The 16,955-nt window shown below is 39.0% G+C and overlaps 1 protein-coding gene across 5 annotated transcripts in view; it reads right to left on the minus strand.

Moving 5' to 3' along the window:
* The window catches only part of MLF1 (myeloid leukemia factor 1), a 30,476-nt gene extending 14,669 nt beyond the window's left edge, over window positions 1-15,807 (minus strand). For 2 of the 5 annotated variants that reach the window (XM_061417503.1, XM_061417494.1), the window contains exons 1-2: window positions 15,608-15,807; window positions 3,319-3,466 (exon numbers count right to left, since the gene is read on the minus strand). In XM_061417503.1, coding sequence (XP_061273487.1) covers window positions 3,319-3,466; window positions 15,608-15,654 — 195 coding nt within the window. In that variant the 5' untranslated portion in view covers window positions 15,655-15,807. The remainder of the gene's footprint in view (window positions 1-3,318; window positions 3,467-15,607) is intronic. The other 3 variants (XR_009736581.1, XM_061417515.1, XM_061417527.1) reach the window with 3 other exon arrangements.
* Window positions 15,808-16,955: the final 1,148 nt, after the last annotated feature.

The following is a 16,955-nucleotide window of genomic DNA, read 5'->3' on the forward strand; positions in this document are numbered from 1 at the left end:
TAAGTTAAATAAGCAGGGTGACAATATACAACCTTGATTTACTCCTTTCCCTATATGGAACCAGTCTGTTGTTCCATGTCTGGTTTTAACTGTTGCTTCTTGACCTGCATACAGGTTTCGCAGGAGGCAGGTAAGGTGGTCTGGTATTCCCATCCCTTTATATTTTCCAGTTTGTTGTGATCCACACAGTCAAAGGTTTTGGTGTAGTCGATAAAGCAGAAATAGATGTTTTTCTGGAACTCACTTGCTTTTTCAATGGTCCAACGGGTGTTGGCAATTTGATCTCTGGTTCCTCTGCCTTTTCTAAATCCAGCTTGAACATCTGGAAGTTCTCATACTGTTCACATACTGTTGAAGCCTGGCTTTGAGAATTTTGAGCATTATTTCCTAGCGGGTGAGATGAGTACAATTGCGCTGTAGTTTGAACATTCTTTGGCATTGCCTTTCTTTGGGATTGGAATGAAAACTGACCTTTTCTACTCCTGTGGCCACTGCTGAATTTTCCAAATTTGCTGGAATACTGAGTGCAGCACTTTCACAGCATCATCTTTCAGGATTTGAAATAGCTCAATTGGAATTCCATCACCTCCACTAGCTTTGTTCGTAGGGATGCTTCCTAAGGCCCACTTGATTTCACATTCCAGGATGTCTGGCTCTAGGTGAATGATCACACCATTGTGATTATCTGGGTCATGAAGATCTTTTTTGTATAGTTCTTCTGTGTATTCTTGCCACCTCTTCTTAATATCTTCTGCTTCTATTAGGTCCATACCATTTCTGTCCTTTATTGAGCCCATCTTTGCATGAAACGTTCCCTTGGTATCTCTGATTTTCTTGAAGACATCTCTAGTCTCCCATTCTATTGTTTTCCTCTTTCTTTGCATTGATCACTGAGGAAGGCTTTCTTATTTCTCCTTGCTATTCTTTGGAACTCTGCATCCTAATGGGTATACCTTTCCTTTTCTCCTTTGCTTTTCGCTTCTCTTCTTTTCTCGGCTATTTGTAAGGCCTTCCTCAGACAATTGTTTTGCCTTTTTGCATTTCTTTTTCTTGGGGATGGTCTTGATCACTGCCTCCTGTACAATGTCACGAACCTCTGTCCATAGTTCTTCAGGCACTCTATTAGAGCTAATCCCTTGTATCTATTTGTCACTTGCACTGTATAATTGTTAGGGATTTGATTAATAATAAGGCCAATGATCTCATCATGTTAGACAAAAGTTAATTTATGCCACTAGAAACTGGACTCGGTAGCAACTATTTTAGTTTTTCATTCAAATATTGATTGGTCTCGGCCTTCTTTTGTATTCAGAATTGTTTTCTTACTTGACTTTCCTTATTTAATCCTCACATTTATGCAACCATATTAGTTCAGCTATGTGGTCTTTTTGGTTCCCCAAAACTTGATTTCAAGCCGCATTGGCAAGACAAATATGAGGCAAGCTAAAATACAAATCGTTCTAAGTTATGAATCAGATAAACTACAGTTTCAAATAAATTTATCTATTGGTTATATATTTCTTATTCCAGCTCATTAAACATTCAGATGTTTTAAGCACAGGTACTCAGGAAAAAAACATTTCTTCTTCTAATGGATAACCAGCAGAGTTACAGCTTAGGCATCCTCACTAAGAACTTCACAGCTGAATTATAAACAGATCTCCTTTCTGTGCTTACAAGGGAATAAAATCGTCACCTCCTACTTTTTGCACAAAGGCTACCAGCAGCTCATTTATGCATGCAAATAATATAAAGCAGTATGTACAGCCCTACTCTTTCTTTGCTATGTTTATAACAGATATATAAAATACTTCAATGCTCATGTGAAAGATAAAATTTAAGAATGTCATAGTTGATATTTCTGCTCTCTTTGACAGTTTTTTCCTTTGAGCTTAATTTTAGACTTTTATGGAAATTTATAGCCCTAAAAGTAAAAAAAATAACATAATGACCACATTAACAAATTTAAAAATAATTGGAATGAAATTAATATATATATAGGAATAATGTGTATGTGAAAAAGAATGTGAAGATTACTTTCATTTAAATGGCAAATGTAATTTTATCCATCAAACTTTTAGGAGTATTTGAAACATTTTTGCTCTAACAACATTATTGCAAATAAAAAATATGAAAGTATTTCTTTGGAAGGTACTGGAAGTTTCCCAACTGACCAATTAAAAATGTTTATTGAGAGTAGCATGCGAACATATACATTACCATATGTGAAACAGATAGCCAGTGGGGATTTGTTGTATGACTCAGGGAACTCAATCTGGGGCTCTGCAACAACCGAGAGGGGAAGGAATGGGGTGGGAAGAGGGAGACAGTGCCACGAGGGAGGGGACAACATATGTAAACCTGTGGCTGATTCATGCTGATGTATGGCAGAAACCAACACAGTATTGTAAGGCAATTATCCTTCAATTAAAAAGAAATACATTAAAAAATGTTTACTGAGGTCCAAAGCTCTACATTTGAACTGTAGAGATTTATGTTTTAGAAACTCCTGTGGATTTGTTGTTCTAGAACTACCATTCTTGAAGCTGAAAAAGCAACACAAATAAGCAGAAAACAGCTAAGGTATATGGCTGGATGGCATCACTGACTCGATGGACGTGAGTCTGAGTGAACTCTGGGAGTTGGTGATGGACAGGGAGGCCTGGCGTGCTGCGATTCATGGGGTCGCAAAGAGTCGGACACGACTGAGTGACTGAACTGAACTGAACTGAAGGTATAAAAATGTCCTGAGATTTTTGTTGTTTGTTTGTAACCTTTTAGTTTTGCTCTCAGACAAGACTTCTGAACATATACTGTAGTTCTACAAGGCTTCTGATTAACTTTTAAATTAACTTTTAAAAGTTAATCTAAGTTTTGAGGGTCCAAGGTAGCCAAGGAGTAGATTGGGTTTTCCTGGTCCAGTAGATAAAAAGCATTATACTACAGTTTTGGATGCTATTTTAAAGCGAGAAGAAAAAGTGCTTTATGCAAGGTTATTTCCATGCCTGTCCTAATTTAAGACATGGGAGTAAATGATAAGGTGAGAAAAACCTTATCATGGTTTTTCTTCCTTACATGGTTCACATGGAAAAGAATGTCTTAAGTTTGGCTTATAATATATAACCCTATGGTGCTAAAAGTTTTGGTATCACAGTGCAGTTCTATACAGTTAACACTTCATTGTCAAAGGATTCTCCTTTTTCAACAGGTCCTTCCCTGTGTATAACGGTTATTTCTATAACATTAATCCTATCCTATCATCAGAGATAAATTCTTCTGTAATACTTTTCTTCACTATCTTTAAAATACAGAACTTACAGTCAAGGAATTTTCTTCATCCTCATGTCCCATACGGTTACGAGCTCTTCCTCTCCTATCAGAGATGCTGAGCATGTCTCTTCCAAAAGGTTCAGAAAAACTTCTCATCATCTGTCGCATACTTTCTCGGTGTGCGATAAAAGAATCACTATTGAAAATACATGCAATCATGTAAGTGTAAATGTTGGAATTTAAATAATACGCAGGCAGCTTAATACTACAAAGAATGATTTGGGGCTAATATGCTTGTTAAAGAGACAAAAGGAGTTAAAAAAACACATTTTTGAAAATGCAAAGCACTTTGATACTTTATAAAGTAAGGTCATAATTGCTAGATATTGGATGTTATTACATCTTAAAATGAGAGTTTTCTCACTTTTAAAAGTCTTATAGTGCATGTGTAAATATGGAAAAATGAAATGGGGGAAAACTTCTACAACTAAATCCAATGTAAATGTTCAGTTCAGACTGTATAAATGTGTTTTTTTTCCCATAATGGTAATAAAGCTTATTTCTTGGCAACTCTCACTAAAATGTAAAATAAAGTACACCAATATATTTCTGTGTGGAGAAGGAAATGTATTTTCCAGTATTCTTGCTGGAAAATCCCATGGACAGAGGAGCCTGGTGGGCTCCAGTCCATGGCGTTGCAAAGAGTTGGACACAACTGAGTACTAATTTATCTTTGTGAAAACCCTAAAGCTTGTCAGATTTTGGTATTCATGGTAAGATGTTACTAAGCTTTGTTTCAATAAATACATTTCCTAACTGTTTTTAGTAAAGTATCAGTTTTAATTATATGCTAAAACAGAACTTTACTCCAAAAATATTGTGTAGTTCTGAAGTCTTATTGCCTTAATTCAACTTGAACATAATTTCTAAAAATTGAATGTAGAAATTTGTTATGTAGAAAGTTTCAAATAATTATATCGATTTTACTATAACGGTGTATAGGTGAGTGTTTTTAACTCGTCTAAAGGATTTCCAGCAATTATAATCTAGTATTTCATTCAGAAAGAGCACAACTTCCCAGGTACATATGAGTATATTACAAGATATTACAGTAAAAAATAAAAAGAACTGACCTTCCTTATAGCTATGCCTATGTTCTTCTGCTCATTCTCCCACGAATGCTTATGTCACTAGGATTTTTGCAGGAGGAGGAGGAGGGTGTTATCCTGTTGCCTAGCATTTCTCTAGTGTGATCATAATTTATACCCCCCACAACAATTTATTTTTGGACATTTCAGTGGCTTCATACCACTCACCGTGATCACAACAAAACTCAGGAAGGTGCACTTTGTACGTTTGCTTTTCCTTTATGTCTTCAGAAACTTCTTTTAGAAGTTAGTCTTTAGCTCCACTTTCTGTATGTTGGTGAGTTTTAGCAGATTAAAAACTTTAAAGACTTCTCTTAGATATTGATGGAATGTTCAAATAAAATCTTTGTTTATAGAAAAACTAAAATGAGTATTCTCAACAAATAAATCTAATAGGAAGGATGTTTATGAGAGTGTTTCCTGACTGTTTTGTTCTTCAGATCTGTTTATTCCTGTGAAGTATCAATTGTTCTAAAGGAAGTTGGTTAAGCAGAAAAAGAAATATATTTACAAATGATAAATAGCAGCTCCTTTGCATATCTGACCAACACAATAACTTTCAACCACTTCTGCAGCAGGACTAGTGCTGGTCTGGATGACAGATCCATATACTAAAAAACTGTAACAAGTCAGTACTCTTCTTCATTTGTTCTCTTTCTGTCCTTCTCTTGTCCTTTATATACTCATCCACTTGGGGACATTTCCCTACTTTTCAGCCTCCCTCCTGCTGACAAATTTTACAGAAAGTCATAAAAGGAAAGTGCTCTCCAGTGTGTGCAGGCCGAGTACGCTCTTAGTGCAGCAGAACACAAAAATTTCAGCAGGAGTCCAAAAATTAAACTACTCTTGACCAAATTAGTAACCCAATCTCTGAAAATGAAGAGTTTCTTTAGCTAAACGTTCAGTATTTAATTACAGAAATACACTTGCCCTAAATTCAGTTAAGAAATATAATAAAATGAAGACACTAGAGCATTTAGGTTTATTTAGAGATTATTCATATTTCATTCTTTCTAGCTAAAAGCAGACTCTAATCTATTTAGGAATGATCAAGTAAAAACATTACACATACAATGCAGAAAAATGCCATAAATAAGATCATTCTCCCATGAATTCTTGTAGGATAAAGTTTTGGATCTGTCTTACTGATAGGAGTGATGGGCATGGGAAATGTAACGGATTACTGTCCTTAGATTTGCCACCTATTAAAAAGTTTGATAATCACTATTTCATCAGAATTATAGGCAACTAGCACTATGAGGCGGAGAAGGTAATGGCACCCCACTCCAGTACTCTTGCCTGGAAAATCCCATGGATGGAGGAGCCTGGTAGGCTGCAGTCCATGGGGTCACAAAGAGTCGGACACGACTGAGCGACTTCACTTTTCACTTTCATGCATTGGAGAAGGAAATGGCAACCCACTTCAGTGTTCTTGCCTGGAGAATCCCAGGGACGGGGGAGCCTGGTGGGCTGCCGTCTATGGGGTCGCACAGAGTTGGACATGACTGAAGCCACTTAGCAGCAGCAGTAGCAGCACTATGAGGAAGTTGTGACAATTTAAAGATTAAATAGATCAATGGCACCCAGTGAAACTAGCAGGCAGAAAGAGAGTTGCTTTGTGCTTTCCCAAATAAAGACCTGAAGTCCAAAAGTTAGTTTACAATTAAGGAATCAGAAATTGGTGTATGTTATCTTCCCAGTTTTTACTTAAAGGTACAGAGTTTCAAGTAGTTCTGAAACCGATAAGTGAGTTGTCTAAGAAATAATTCCTAGTTTTTATCTCAAAACCAGATTATTTTGAAGTGTTTCATATCCAGATGATACTCAACGCCAGGTGATAGCAAGAAACTAGAATTATTGTTAATCTTGTCAGATGTAAATATGGCTTTGTGGTGATGAAAGATAGTATTTTTCAGAGATGTATTTGGAAATACACATGAGTGAAATACAAGAACTCTGGAATTTGTTTTAAAACACTTTAAAGACAGCAGCAGCAATAGAGATGGGTAAAGCAGGTGTATATTTTGAAATTCTGATTAAGGGGTACACCCTGTACTATACTCTTATACTTTTATAATATACATTCAAAGTGTGTCATGATAAAAATCTTTAAAGTAAATAAAAAAGAAATAGAACTATGTAGAATTAAACAATTTTATACTGTTTGATGTTTCAAAATGGATGATTCAAAAGAGTCTCCTTTTGCTGAGATCTTTATACTCACTGGACATTTAGAGTTTAGGATATGGGTACAAGTATGGGGATTAAACTCTTCATTCGTATTAAAATGCAGACACTTAAAAAAACACTCAGCGTTCCCTTTAGATACATGGATGAGATTCAACTTCAACAAGGAAAGATACTTCAGGGAATACTAGTTTTGGTCAGTAAATAGATGAGAATTAAACAGCTATTACTTTTCTATAGAAACATAATATTTAATAAGATTTATTTTTCTAATTGGGCTAAAAATTCAGCACTAAGTGTGGCTCATTAAAAATGTTGTCCAGGTTTCTCTTTATTCAAATAGGAGTAGGTGTATTTGTACATAGAACAAATGTCAAAAAACATCTTTTTCTTTTTATTGACATAAACAAAAGGCTGCTTTAAAAAATGGGCTCACAGTCTGGCTTTTGCACCTGTCTGAACTGTTCAGGAAGAACTCTGGCTGGATCCTGAAGTGAGTTCAACTTATGTCCACCCAAAACAGCAATTGCTTAGAAATAAGACTTTTAAGATTTCTCCTGTTCAAGCTTAAATTTTTTTAACAAAGGGTAAATCTCTAATGGTAGCAAGGAGTTGTTTTAAAACTTTACAAATTAACAGCATAGTTTTCTTTCTCAGGTAAGCAGAGTTTTTATATTTTTCTACTTATTCATATTGTTCTCTTGAAAATGAATGTTTCATTCTTCTAGGAAAATATACTGGAAATATGATGACACTTTGCAAAGCTATTACTAGAAACAGGTCATACCATGTATATAAAGTAAATTAATAATTTGAAATATGATTAAATATTTACATGAAAAATATTCTTTGCATACCTGTTAAGTTAGTGAAATGTGAAAGTTGCTCAGTCGTGTCCAATTCTTTGCAATCCCATGGACTATACAGTCCATGGAATTCTCCAGGCCAGAATACTGGGGTGGGTAGTCATTCCCTTCTCTAGGGGATCTTCCCAACCCAGGAATCAAACTTGGTCTCCCACATTGCAGGCAGATTCTTTATCAGCTGAGCCACAGGGAAGCCCTTGCATATTCACAGGATGCAATATTTTGCAGACACTAAATTCAAGCTTGAAAGAATATCTAAAGACTAGGAAAATGCTTATGGTATATATTAAGGAAAATAGTTTATTTATAACCACAAAATTTGGTCTAATTTTGGAGAAAAAAATCCATATATGGAAAATAGAAGCAAAATAATAATAGTAACCAAAATCTAAAAGACACTTAAACGATGTTTGCTCCTTGGAAGAAAAGTTATGACCAACCTAGATAGCATATTCAAAAGCAGAGACATTACTTTGCCAACAAAGGTCCGTCTAGTCAAGGCTATGGTTTTTCCTGTGGTCATGTATGGATATGAGAGTTGGACTATAAAGAAAGCTGAGCCCTGAAGAACTGATGCTTTGAACTGTGGTGTTGGAGAAGACTTTTGACGTCCCTTGGACTGCAAGGAAATCCAACCAGTCCATTCTGAAGGAGATCAGTCCTGGGTATTCACTGGAAGGACTCATGCTGAAGCTGAAACTCCAATACTCTGGCCACCTGTTGTGAAGAACCGACTCATCTGAAAAGACCCTGATGCTAGGAATGATTGAAGGTGGGAGGAGAAGGGGACGACAGAGGATGAGATGGCTGGATGGCATCACCGACTCAATGGACATGAGTTTGAGTAAACTCTGGGAGTTGGTGATGGACAGGGAGGCCTGGTGTGCTGCAGTCCATGGGGTTGCAAAGAGTCGGACACGACTGAGTGACTGAACTGACTGAACCAAAATCTTGGGTTGCGTGATTCCCTTAAACCAAATTTTCAGCATTCAGATTTTCCATGGGAATACATTTTCATTTAAGTGAGGAAAAATTTACTTATAGTACTATGATGACTATATGACTTCTTTCCGGATTGCTGACACAAACCACAATCAAACAGAATGAAATTTGGCACCAAACATGTTTTTTACTCCACATTATTTACCTATCAGAAGCAGGAAAAATGTTGCCCCCCCAAAAAATTTTTAACTCCTGGATTGATTCTGGGTCTCCTGGGATAATCTCAACATAAGTTTTTTTTTTTTTTTTTAAAGGACTGGTAATATTTCACTTCAGAATAAGTTCCTGTTTTTAAGATGCTCTCAAATATATGTTATATATATGTATATATATATAAAACTCAAATATAATTATATATATTTAACCAGTTATAGTTTTATTGCCTTGTACAAAATACAGATATTTGTGCTTCTAAGTAAAAAAGCATCACACTATTCTTTATTATATAAAAGTCTCAGATAATTGACATGGCAGTCCCACTCATCAAGGGAAACTCCTTCTTTCTACTATACCTAGTAGTGGCATAAGCAGATTGTTATGGCTCTCAGATCATAAAGAAACACTCCCTAGTTTCAATAAGGTGGGCAGGTCCATAAAGAAAATGCATCAAGTGATTTATGTTTAGACACTATAAATAATGCATACAACACACAAGGAATTCTCTGGTGGCTCAGATGGTAAAGAGTCTGTCTGCAATGTGGGAGACCAAAGTTTGATCCCTGGTTCGGGAAGATCCCTTGGAGAAAGAAATGGAAACCCACTTCAGTATTCTTGCCTGGAAAATCCCAAGAACAGAGGAGCCTGGTGGGCTACAGTCCATAGGTCCCAAAGAATCGGACATGACTGAGCGACTTCACGTTCACTTTCTTTCACAACACTCTTAAGAGAATCTTTTAGGGCATGGGCCATGATTTCTAAAAATTTATAATCAAGTCTATAGCACTGGGCATATAGTAGAAACCTAAGAAATGCTTGAAGAATAAATGACATTTTCCCAGGTGTCCCAGGTGGTGTTAGTGGTAAAGAACCCTCCTGCCAATGCAGGAGACTCGGGTTTGATCCCTTGGTCGGGAAGATCCCCTGGAGGAGGGCATGGCAACCTACTCCAGTATTCTTGCCTGGAGAACCCCATGGACAGAGGAGCCTGGAGGGCTACAGTCCTTAGGGTCACAAAGAGTTGGACAAGACTGAAGCCACTTGGCATGCAGGCATGGAGGCAATTTCATTTGCCTACTGTTCAGAAGCACAGTTTAAAATGGTGGTGTGGCAGAAGGCTTTGATACTGTAAGAGTTGCAGGAGTGACTGTGGCTCCCTCCCGTCCTGTAAGCACTCCCTTGCTTTTGTGTGAATGTTTACAAAATTCATTGATAGAACTAAGCATTATGATGTAATCAGTTGGTACCAAATGGCACTCCTCGATCCAGCAACCATGTTATAATTGTGTTGTGTTCCTTGGCTCCTAATTCAATGGTTTGCACCTAAGGAACCAAGAAATGCCCCAGATGAACAGTTTAGCTTATCTAATAAAGGTGACTTTGTTTTATTTCCTGCCGTGGCAATATTCTCAATTAAGAAAATATCAGTCTTGCATGTGTAATACATTCACTTTCAACTCAGTAAGTAGCTAAAAGTGGTGTCCTCTGACTACTTCCCAAGTGCAAAATAAATAAATTAAAAAAATTAAAAATAGAGATTATAGATATATATTTTTTAGCCCCTAATGAGACCAAGGAGATAGAGTAACAGTCTGTGAAAATATGCAGGGTGTCTTTAAAGACTGGCCATCGCAATACAGTGCCCACAAGAAGAGTCTGGGTGGCTTAAAGAAATGCTAACAATTTATAATGAAAAATAAGGCTGCTTTCCAACCTGTTTCTGAGCCTTTCATGTCTAATAGCTGATAAGTGGTAACATAGCTATTCTTTGCAGATGTCCATGATCAGAATTTCATTTCTGTAGCTCAGAAGGTTCAAAGATCATGTTTCTGTACAAAGCAGTAGAAATTTCTAGACTGGATTAGATATATGTAAACTCTGACATTTAATAATCAATGTTTCTTAGGGCATAGAAGAGGGGTCAAGACCATTTTATTCTCAAATTAATTTTCCTGTCAGTACATACATGTTTCTATTCTTAAGCAAATGCAAATGGGAGAAGAAAGTAGTATTCTTGAGAGAAAACTATCTCAACACTTTAAACAAAGTCCACAGAGAAAACCACAGTGGAGAGCTAGAAAATAAATTGTGCTCCATGTTTCCTTGTAAAATCCACATATAAATATGTGTATCTACATTTTAAAAAAGGTAAAGATAAGATGATTTAAAAAAAAAACAAAAACCAACTCTGCATGCCAGGAAGTGCTAGCTTTGAACCTTTGTGTTTTTAACCAAATTACAAGTATTATTTATTTGAAAAGGTGCAAGGAGATCCAACCAGTCCATTCTGAAGGAGATCAGCCCTGGGATTTCTTTGGAAGGAATGATGCTAAAGCCGAAACTCCAGTACTTTGGCCACCTCATGCGAAGAGTTGACTCTTTGGAAAAGACTCTGATGCTGGGAGGGATTGGGGGCAGGAGGAGAAGAGGACGACAGAGGATGAGATGGCTGGATGGCATCACTGACTCGATGGATGTGAGTCTGGGTGAACTCCGAGAGTCGGTGATGGACAGGGAGGCCTGGCCTGCTGTGATTTATGGGGTTGCAAAGAGTTGGACACGACAGAGCGACTGAACTGAACTGAACTGATGAGAATATATACTGTGAAACAACTTCAGCTCTGAAACATATAAGGAAACCCCCAAAAGTCCCAAGCATACGATAAAACACTAAACTTAATCACTTTTAAAATTTCTCTTTTTCTCATGAAATGTTTAAAGTGCTGTTATAGAAAGGTAAACATTAAAAATGAATATATTTGGATTCAAAACTAGATTTTGTTTTTTACTCAAAGCTCTAAAGTATTTGACAATTTGATACCATATTTTATTAGCCTCAATTTATTTAAAAATTCTAATTTTATATCCAAGAAGTATGTTCTTTTTGTCTGCCAACTTTTGATTAATTAGTAAATTTGGAGAGTGTGCTTATGATTGATATCCCTGATTCTGAACTAATGAATTATTTAGAAAATGGCAGTGTTTAAATTGGGTTTCCCGGTGGCTCAGTGGTAAAAGAGTCCGCCACAATGCAGGAAATGTGGGTTGGATTCCTGGGTCAGGAAGGTCCTCTGGAGAAGAAAATGACAACCCAATCCAGGATTCTTGCCTAGAAATCCCATGGATAGTGTTTAAATTAGGAAGTGCCAGCATCAACAATGGCACCTACTGAATGCAAATACAGATCATCCTCCGCTTATGATGGGGTTGTGTGTGTACGAAGTCACTTCAGTCGTGTCTGACTCTTTGTGACCCCATGGACTGTAGCCGTCCAGGCTCCTCTGTCCATGGGATTCTCCAGGCAAGAATACTAGAGTGGGTTGCCATGTCCTTCTCCAGGAGATCTTTCTGACCCAGGGATCCAACCCTCCTCTCTCACGTCTCCTCTGTTGACAGGTAGCTTCTTACCACTAGCACCACGTGGGAAGCCGTAATGGGGTTACATCCTCATAAACCCATCAGAAGTGGAAAATAACCCTGAAGAAAATGCATTTAACATACTTGAGCTACGAAACAGTATAGCTTAGTCTGCTGCTGCTGCTAAGTCACATCAGTCGTGTCCAATTCTGTGCGACCTCATAGATGGCAGCCCACCAGGTTCCCCGTCCCTGGGATTCTCCAGGCAAGAACACTGGAGTGGGTTGCCATTGCCTTCTCCAATGCATGAAAGTGAAAAGTGAAAGTGAAGTCGCTCAGTCATGCCCGACTCCTAGCAACGCCATGGACTGCAGCCCACCAGGCTCCTCCATCCATGGGATTTTCCAGGCAAGAGTACTGGAGTGGGGTGCCATTGCCTTCTCCAATAGCTTAGTCTAGTGTACCTTAAACCTTAAATATGCTCAGAACACTTATTTTAGCCTGCAGTTGGGCAAAACTATCTAACACAAAGCCTATTTTGTAAAAAAGTATTGAATTCCTCATGTAATTTATTGAATACTATACTAAAAGTGAAAAACCGAATGCCTGTAAGCATATGGGTTGTTCACTCTCATGATCTCGTGGCTGATGGAGCTGAGGCTTGCTACCCCTGCTACTGCACACCTTGTGAAAGTATCATATCCCATGTCACTAGCCAGGGAAAAGATTAACATTCAAAACTGAAAGTATGGTTTCTATTCAATGTGTATTTTTTTTATACCATCGTCAAGTTGAAAAATGTTAAGTGGAACCACTGTAAATTGGGGACCAAATGCAATCAGTTTCAGCAATCCAACAATCAACTATACCATATTAACTACAAGACAGAGAGTAAAAGACGCTAGATTGTCATTAAATAGTATCTCTTGAACATTTTCTACATGTCAGAAGTTAAAATAGCCACCAGGCAACCCAATGACCAGACACATAATGTGAGCAATAGGGATAATATTTATATAAAAGATACAGGGCATGGAACCCCCTCTGTGTTCCTTAAGGTCAGTGGATGATTTAATAATGACTCTGTCACCTTTATCCGGAGAATGGGCAATGGCACCCCACTCCAGTATTCTGGCCTGGAAAACCCCATGGATAGAGGAGCCTGGTAGGCTGCAGTCCATGGGGTCGCTAAGAGTCAGACACGACTGAGCGACTTCACTTTCACCTTTCACTTTCATGCATTGGAGAAGGATATGGCAACCCACTCCGGTGTTCTTGCCTGGAGAATCCCAGGGATGGCTGAGCCTGGCGGGCTGCCGTCTATGGGGTCGCACAGAGTCGGACACGACGGAAGCGACTTAGCAGCAGCAGCAATCACCTTTATCAATTCCTTATGCTTGACATATTAAGTAATGGATATTCATTTTGTTTGGGGTTCGGGTAAAAGGGGTGAGTCAAATGAAATAAATATTTGAAATTTACTTGAAAATAAATAAAATTTAATTTTTTACTTGAAATAAATACAAACTCACGTTCTCTTTCTTATCTCCTCTAATTATTTTTACTCTCTATATTACCAATTGTGGAGCAAAGAAATAAGTCAGTTTTATAAAGTTAATTTTATCCCCAATCTCTACGGTATGGCTGCCTGGATTTGAAGACGGCTACAGAGAATGACGACTGAAAACCTACCGCCATGTAACTGATGCTCCTACCCATCCTCAGTGCAGGGCAAGAGTGTTCTTTGATGTATGCCTACTATTTGTGTTCTGTTACTATTTCTGACCCTGCCTCTTGGGTTCATTGCCTTTGCTCAGAAAAAGGCATCCAAGAGTTTAAATTACACTTTTGTGAGATGTTTTAAAGAAAGTACTAATCATACATTAGTTTAGTTACGGCCATTGCTCTTTTGATATAATCAAGACAATACAACTCAAAAGTTGTCATAATCTTAACTGCCGCCCGTTGTACTGAGGTCACAGTTACGTAAGAACCACTTCAACAGCTCAACTAAACTATGGATATATTTAGTCCCTACTCTCACAGGCTTTTAAAAGAGCAAATTATAATACAAACTTTGAAATCTGTTAAAATGACATTGTTCATAAATGTCACAACTGTTCCTAACCACATTAACTAAAACAATATGATAAATGTACCTGAGCCCACACACTCCCTGGCTTCTCTGGTGGCTTAGATGGTAAAGAACATGCCTGCAATGCAGGAGACCTGGGTTTGATCCCTGGGTGGGGAAGATACTCTGGAGAAGGGAATGGCTACCCACTCCAGTATTCTTGCCTGGAGAATTCCATAGACAGAGGAGTCTGGCAGGCTACAGTCTGTGAAGTTGCAAAGAGTTGGACACGACGGAGTGACTAACACTGCACTGTACACCCCTTAATTATAACGAATAACCTTTAGAATAAAATATTAATAATTGTTTTTTCACACTAATAATTTCATCTTTTCTACTGTTAATTTTCTCTCAGTTATTACCATTATGTTATTTGGTTTTAACATAGTACTATTACATTTAAGCCAATATAATATTTTCTTTTAAAAACAAATCTATGTAGTAAACTGGCAACATTTCAACCTTTTAAACAGATCAAGTTGCACAGAGAATTTAAGTGATCAAAATAAATTAGGACTGCAAGTCAAAATTCAAACTGGCAAAACACTTGGGTAAAAAAATAACACAAACCTTCCTGTTTTAGGGATCCAACTAGGTTGTGTTACACTTTTATATAACCACCAAAGGAAGAACTATAGAAAATACAAAACCCAGGAAACCCTAGAAAACTAGATCATAATAACTATTTTCTGGATGGCTTCCTCTTTAGACATCACAGTATCTCACTTGAAACCTTGCACTGGGCTTGGCACTTGTTTACCTGAGGTGTTAAATGCAGCCTCTGTTTCCCTGCCTACTTGCACTTTTCATAGGAAGAGGAGTCCCTTTCCAAACAAGGCTACCTTTGTAACAAATCAAGAAAGGAAACAAACCGTGCACCTGGCAACTTCCAACCACTTCCAGGGAGAGACGGCAAAACTCTCCAATGCTCTTATAAACACATATTATGGAAAATACTATTTTAGAAAACGTTTCCCTTTTCGAAAACTTGCCATCTTATTAAATATTCCCTGCCTCTCTTTTGGAGTAGAAGCAGGTATGGAAAGGGCCCTCTAAGTATAATTCTCTTCAGAAGTTCCACCGAGAGGCAGTTACCATCCCCTGCAAAGCCTCTGCAGCTGCGAAGGCGGGACTCTGAGCGCCAGAGGCAAAGAGGTTAGGGGGCGCCAGGTACCCGAAATCGGGCCGAGTTAAAAGCAGCTCGCACGCGGGTCGGTTGGGCGGGGAAGTCTGCATAGACCTCTCCCCACCTTACGCCCCCAAATTTCTCTTCTTTTCCAAATCCTCCTCTCCTTTCCCTCACACGCCCCTATATCCTCTTCTCCCTTCCCTTTCACGCCCCGCGAGTCTTCCTCAAACGGTCTCCTGGAGTCATCCGAATTCTCTCTCTCCTTCTTTCGCGTTTTAACTGACTTTCCCCTTAAAGTAGCTCCTCTCAAGATCTCCGAGTTCCCGGGCGACTGCGGACTCCCGCCCCCGACACTCACGAGAAGAAGGGATCATCCTCAAAGCTGCTGCTCAGCATCCCGAACATCCTGGCCCTGTCTCCGGCAGCGGCGTCCGCGGACAGATTGGCAAACGGTGTAACTCGCCGCGGCCGCGACCCGAGCCAGCCTGACCAGCACTGTCAACGCTTGTCTCCCAGCCGCAAAGGCCGTGGCCGTCGCGAAAGGCGGTGCTTGACGCGGAGCTGCTTTCCTATTGGGCACAGATCCCAAAACGTCACCAAGACGAGGCGGGGAAACAGTGTGCCGCTGCCATGGCAACCGCAAGCAACACGGTGGAGGCTAGAGGCTTGGCCAAGCGCCAGCCGGGGAACCCAACATTAAGCCTCCCGTGGGACAAGAGAGCTTGTTCTCTGGGCTGCAGGAACACAGAAATTAGTCTACCCTCTGTGTGACCTTGGGTAAATCACCCTCGGCCTCGAAAAGGCTCTTTTCGGGAAAACGGAGATGGGTCAAGATTTGGGCTACACTGCATCCAAAGACCCATTTACCGGCCTCACGATCCACAGCAGAGTCCACAGCAGGTGGTTGACCTAACGCTGTGAACAATAAGAAAAGATGTGCAAAAAGTTTTTGAGTACATTTAGTAAATAGTGTGACTCAGTACTTGAGGGAAATGGGATGAGGCCTATTAGATTTCAACAAATTTGTCTTTTGTGAGCCTAACCTGAAAGTAGTGTTTCCCAAGTGGGAAATGCTTACGTTTTACGTATACATGGTATTTAAAAAATAAGATGAGAATGTTGCTCTCTTCCATCCTCTTTCAAGTCCGTTTCAAGGAGCAAGTCTCACTTTGGTGCTGGTGTGTCTCTTCAACACTTCTCCAGCATTCCTTAACCTAAGAGCAGGACTCAGGCCCAAGGCCTGCAGCAAGCAGCCATAGTCAACTAAAATTCCATTACTGTATATTTTTGTTTTAATTATATTTATATATGAGCCTTCTGTTTATGGCAAGGAAAGTGGTCTTAAATTTAAACAGTAACTTTAAATGAAAGTTTAAAAGTTTCAACATTTAAGTGAAACCATGTGCTAATTTCAGGAAATAGTACAGGTGAGATGTGGATATGTTGGGGGGGGGGGCGGTGGGAGGGGAGGGTATCATGACAGTGGTTCTCACATTTCCAGTACTGAGCTTGGAAACAGTCCTTAAGCATTGCTGCTGCTGCTACTGCTAAGTCACTTCAGTCGTGTCCGACTGTGTGTGACCCCAGAGACGGCAGCCCACCAGGCTCCCCCGTCCCTGGGATTCTCCAGGCAAGAACACTGGAGTGAGTTGCCATTTCCTTCTCCAATGCATGAAAGTGAAAAGTGAAAGTGAAGTCGCTCAGTT

This window comes from Bos javanicus, chromosome 1, assembly GCF_032452875.1.
Source record: "Bos javanicus breed banteng chromosome 1, ARS-OSU_banteng_1.0, whole genome shotgun sequence".
Taxonomy (NCBI): Eukaryota; Metazoa; Chordata; class Mammalia; order Artiodactyla; family Bovidae; genus Bos; species Bos javanicus.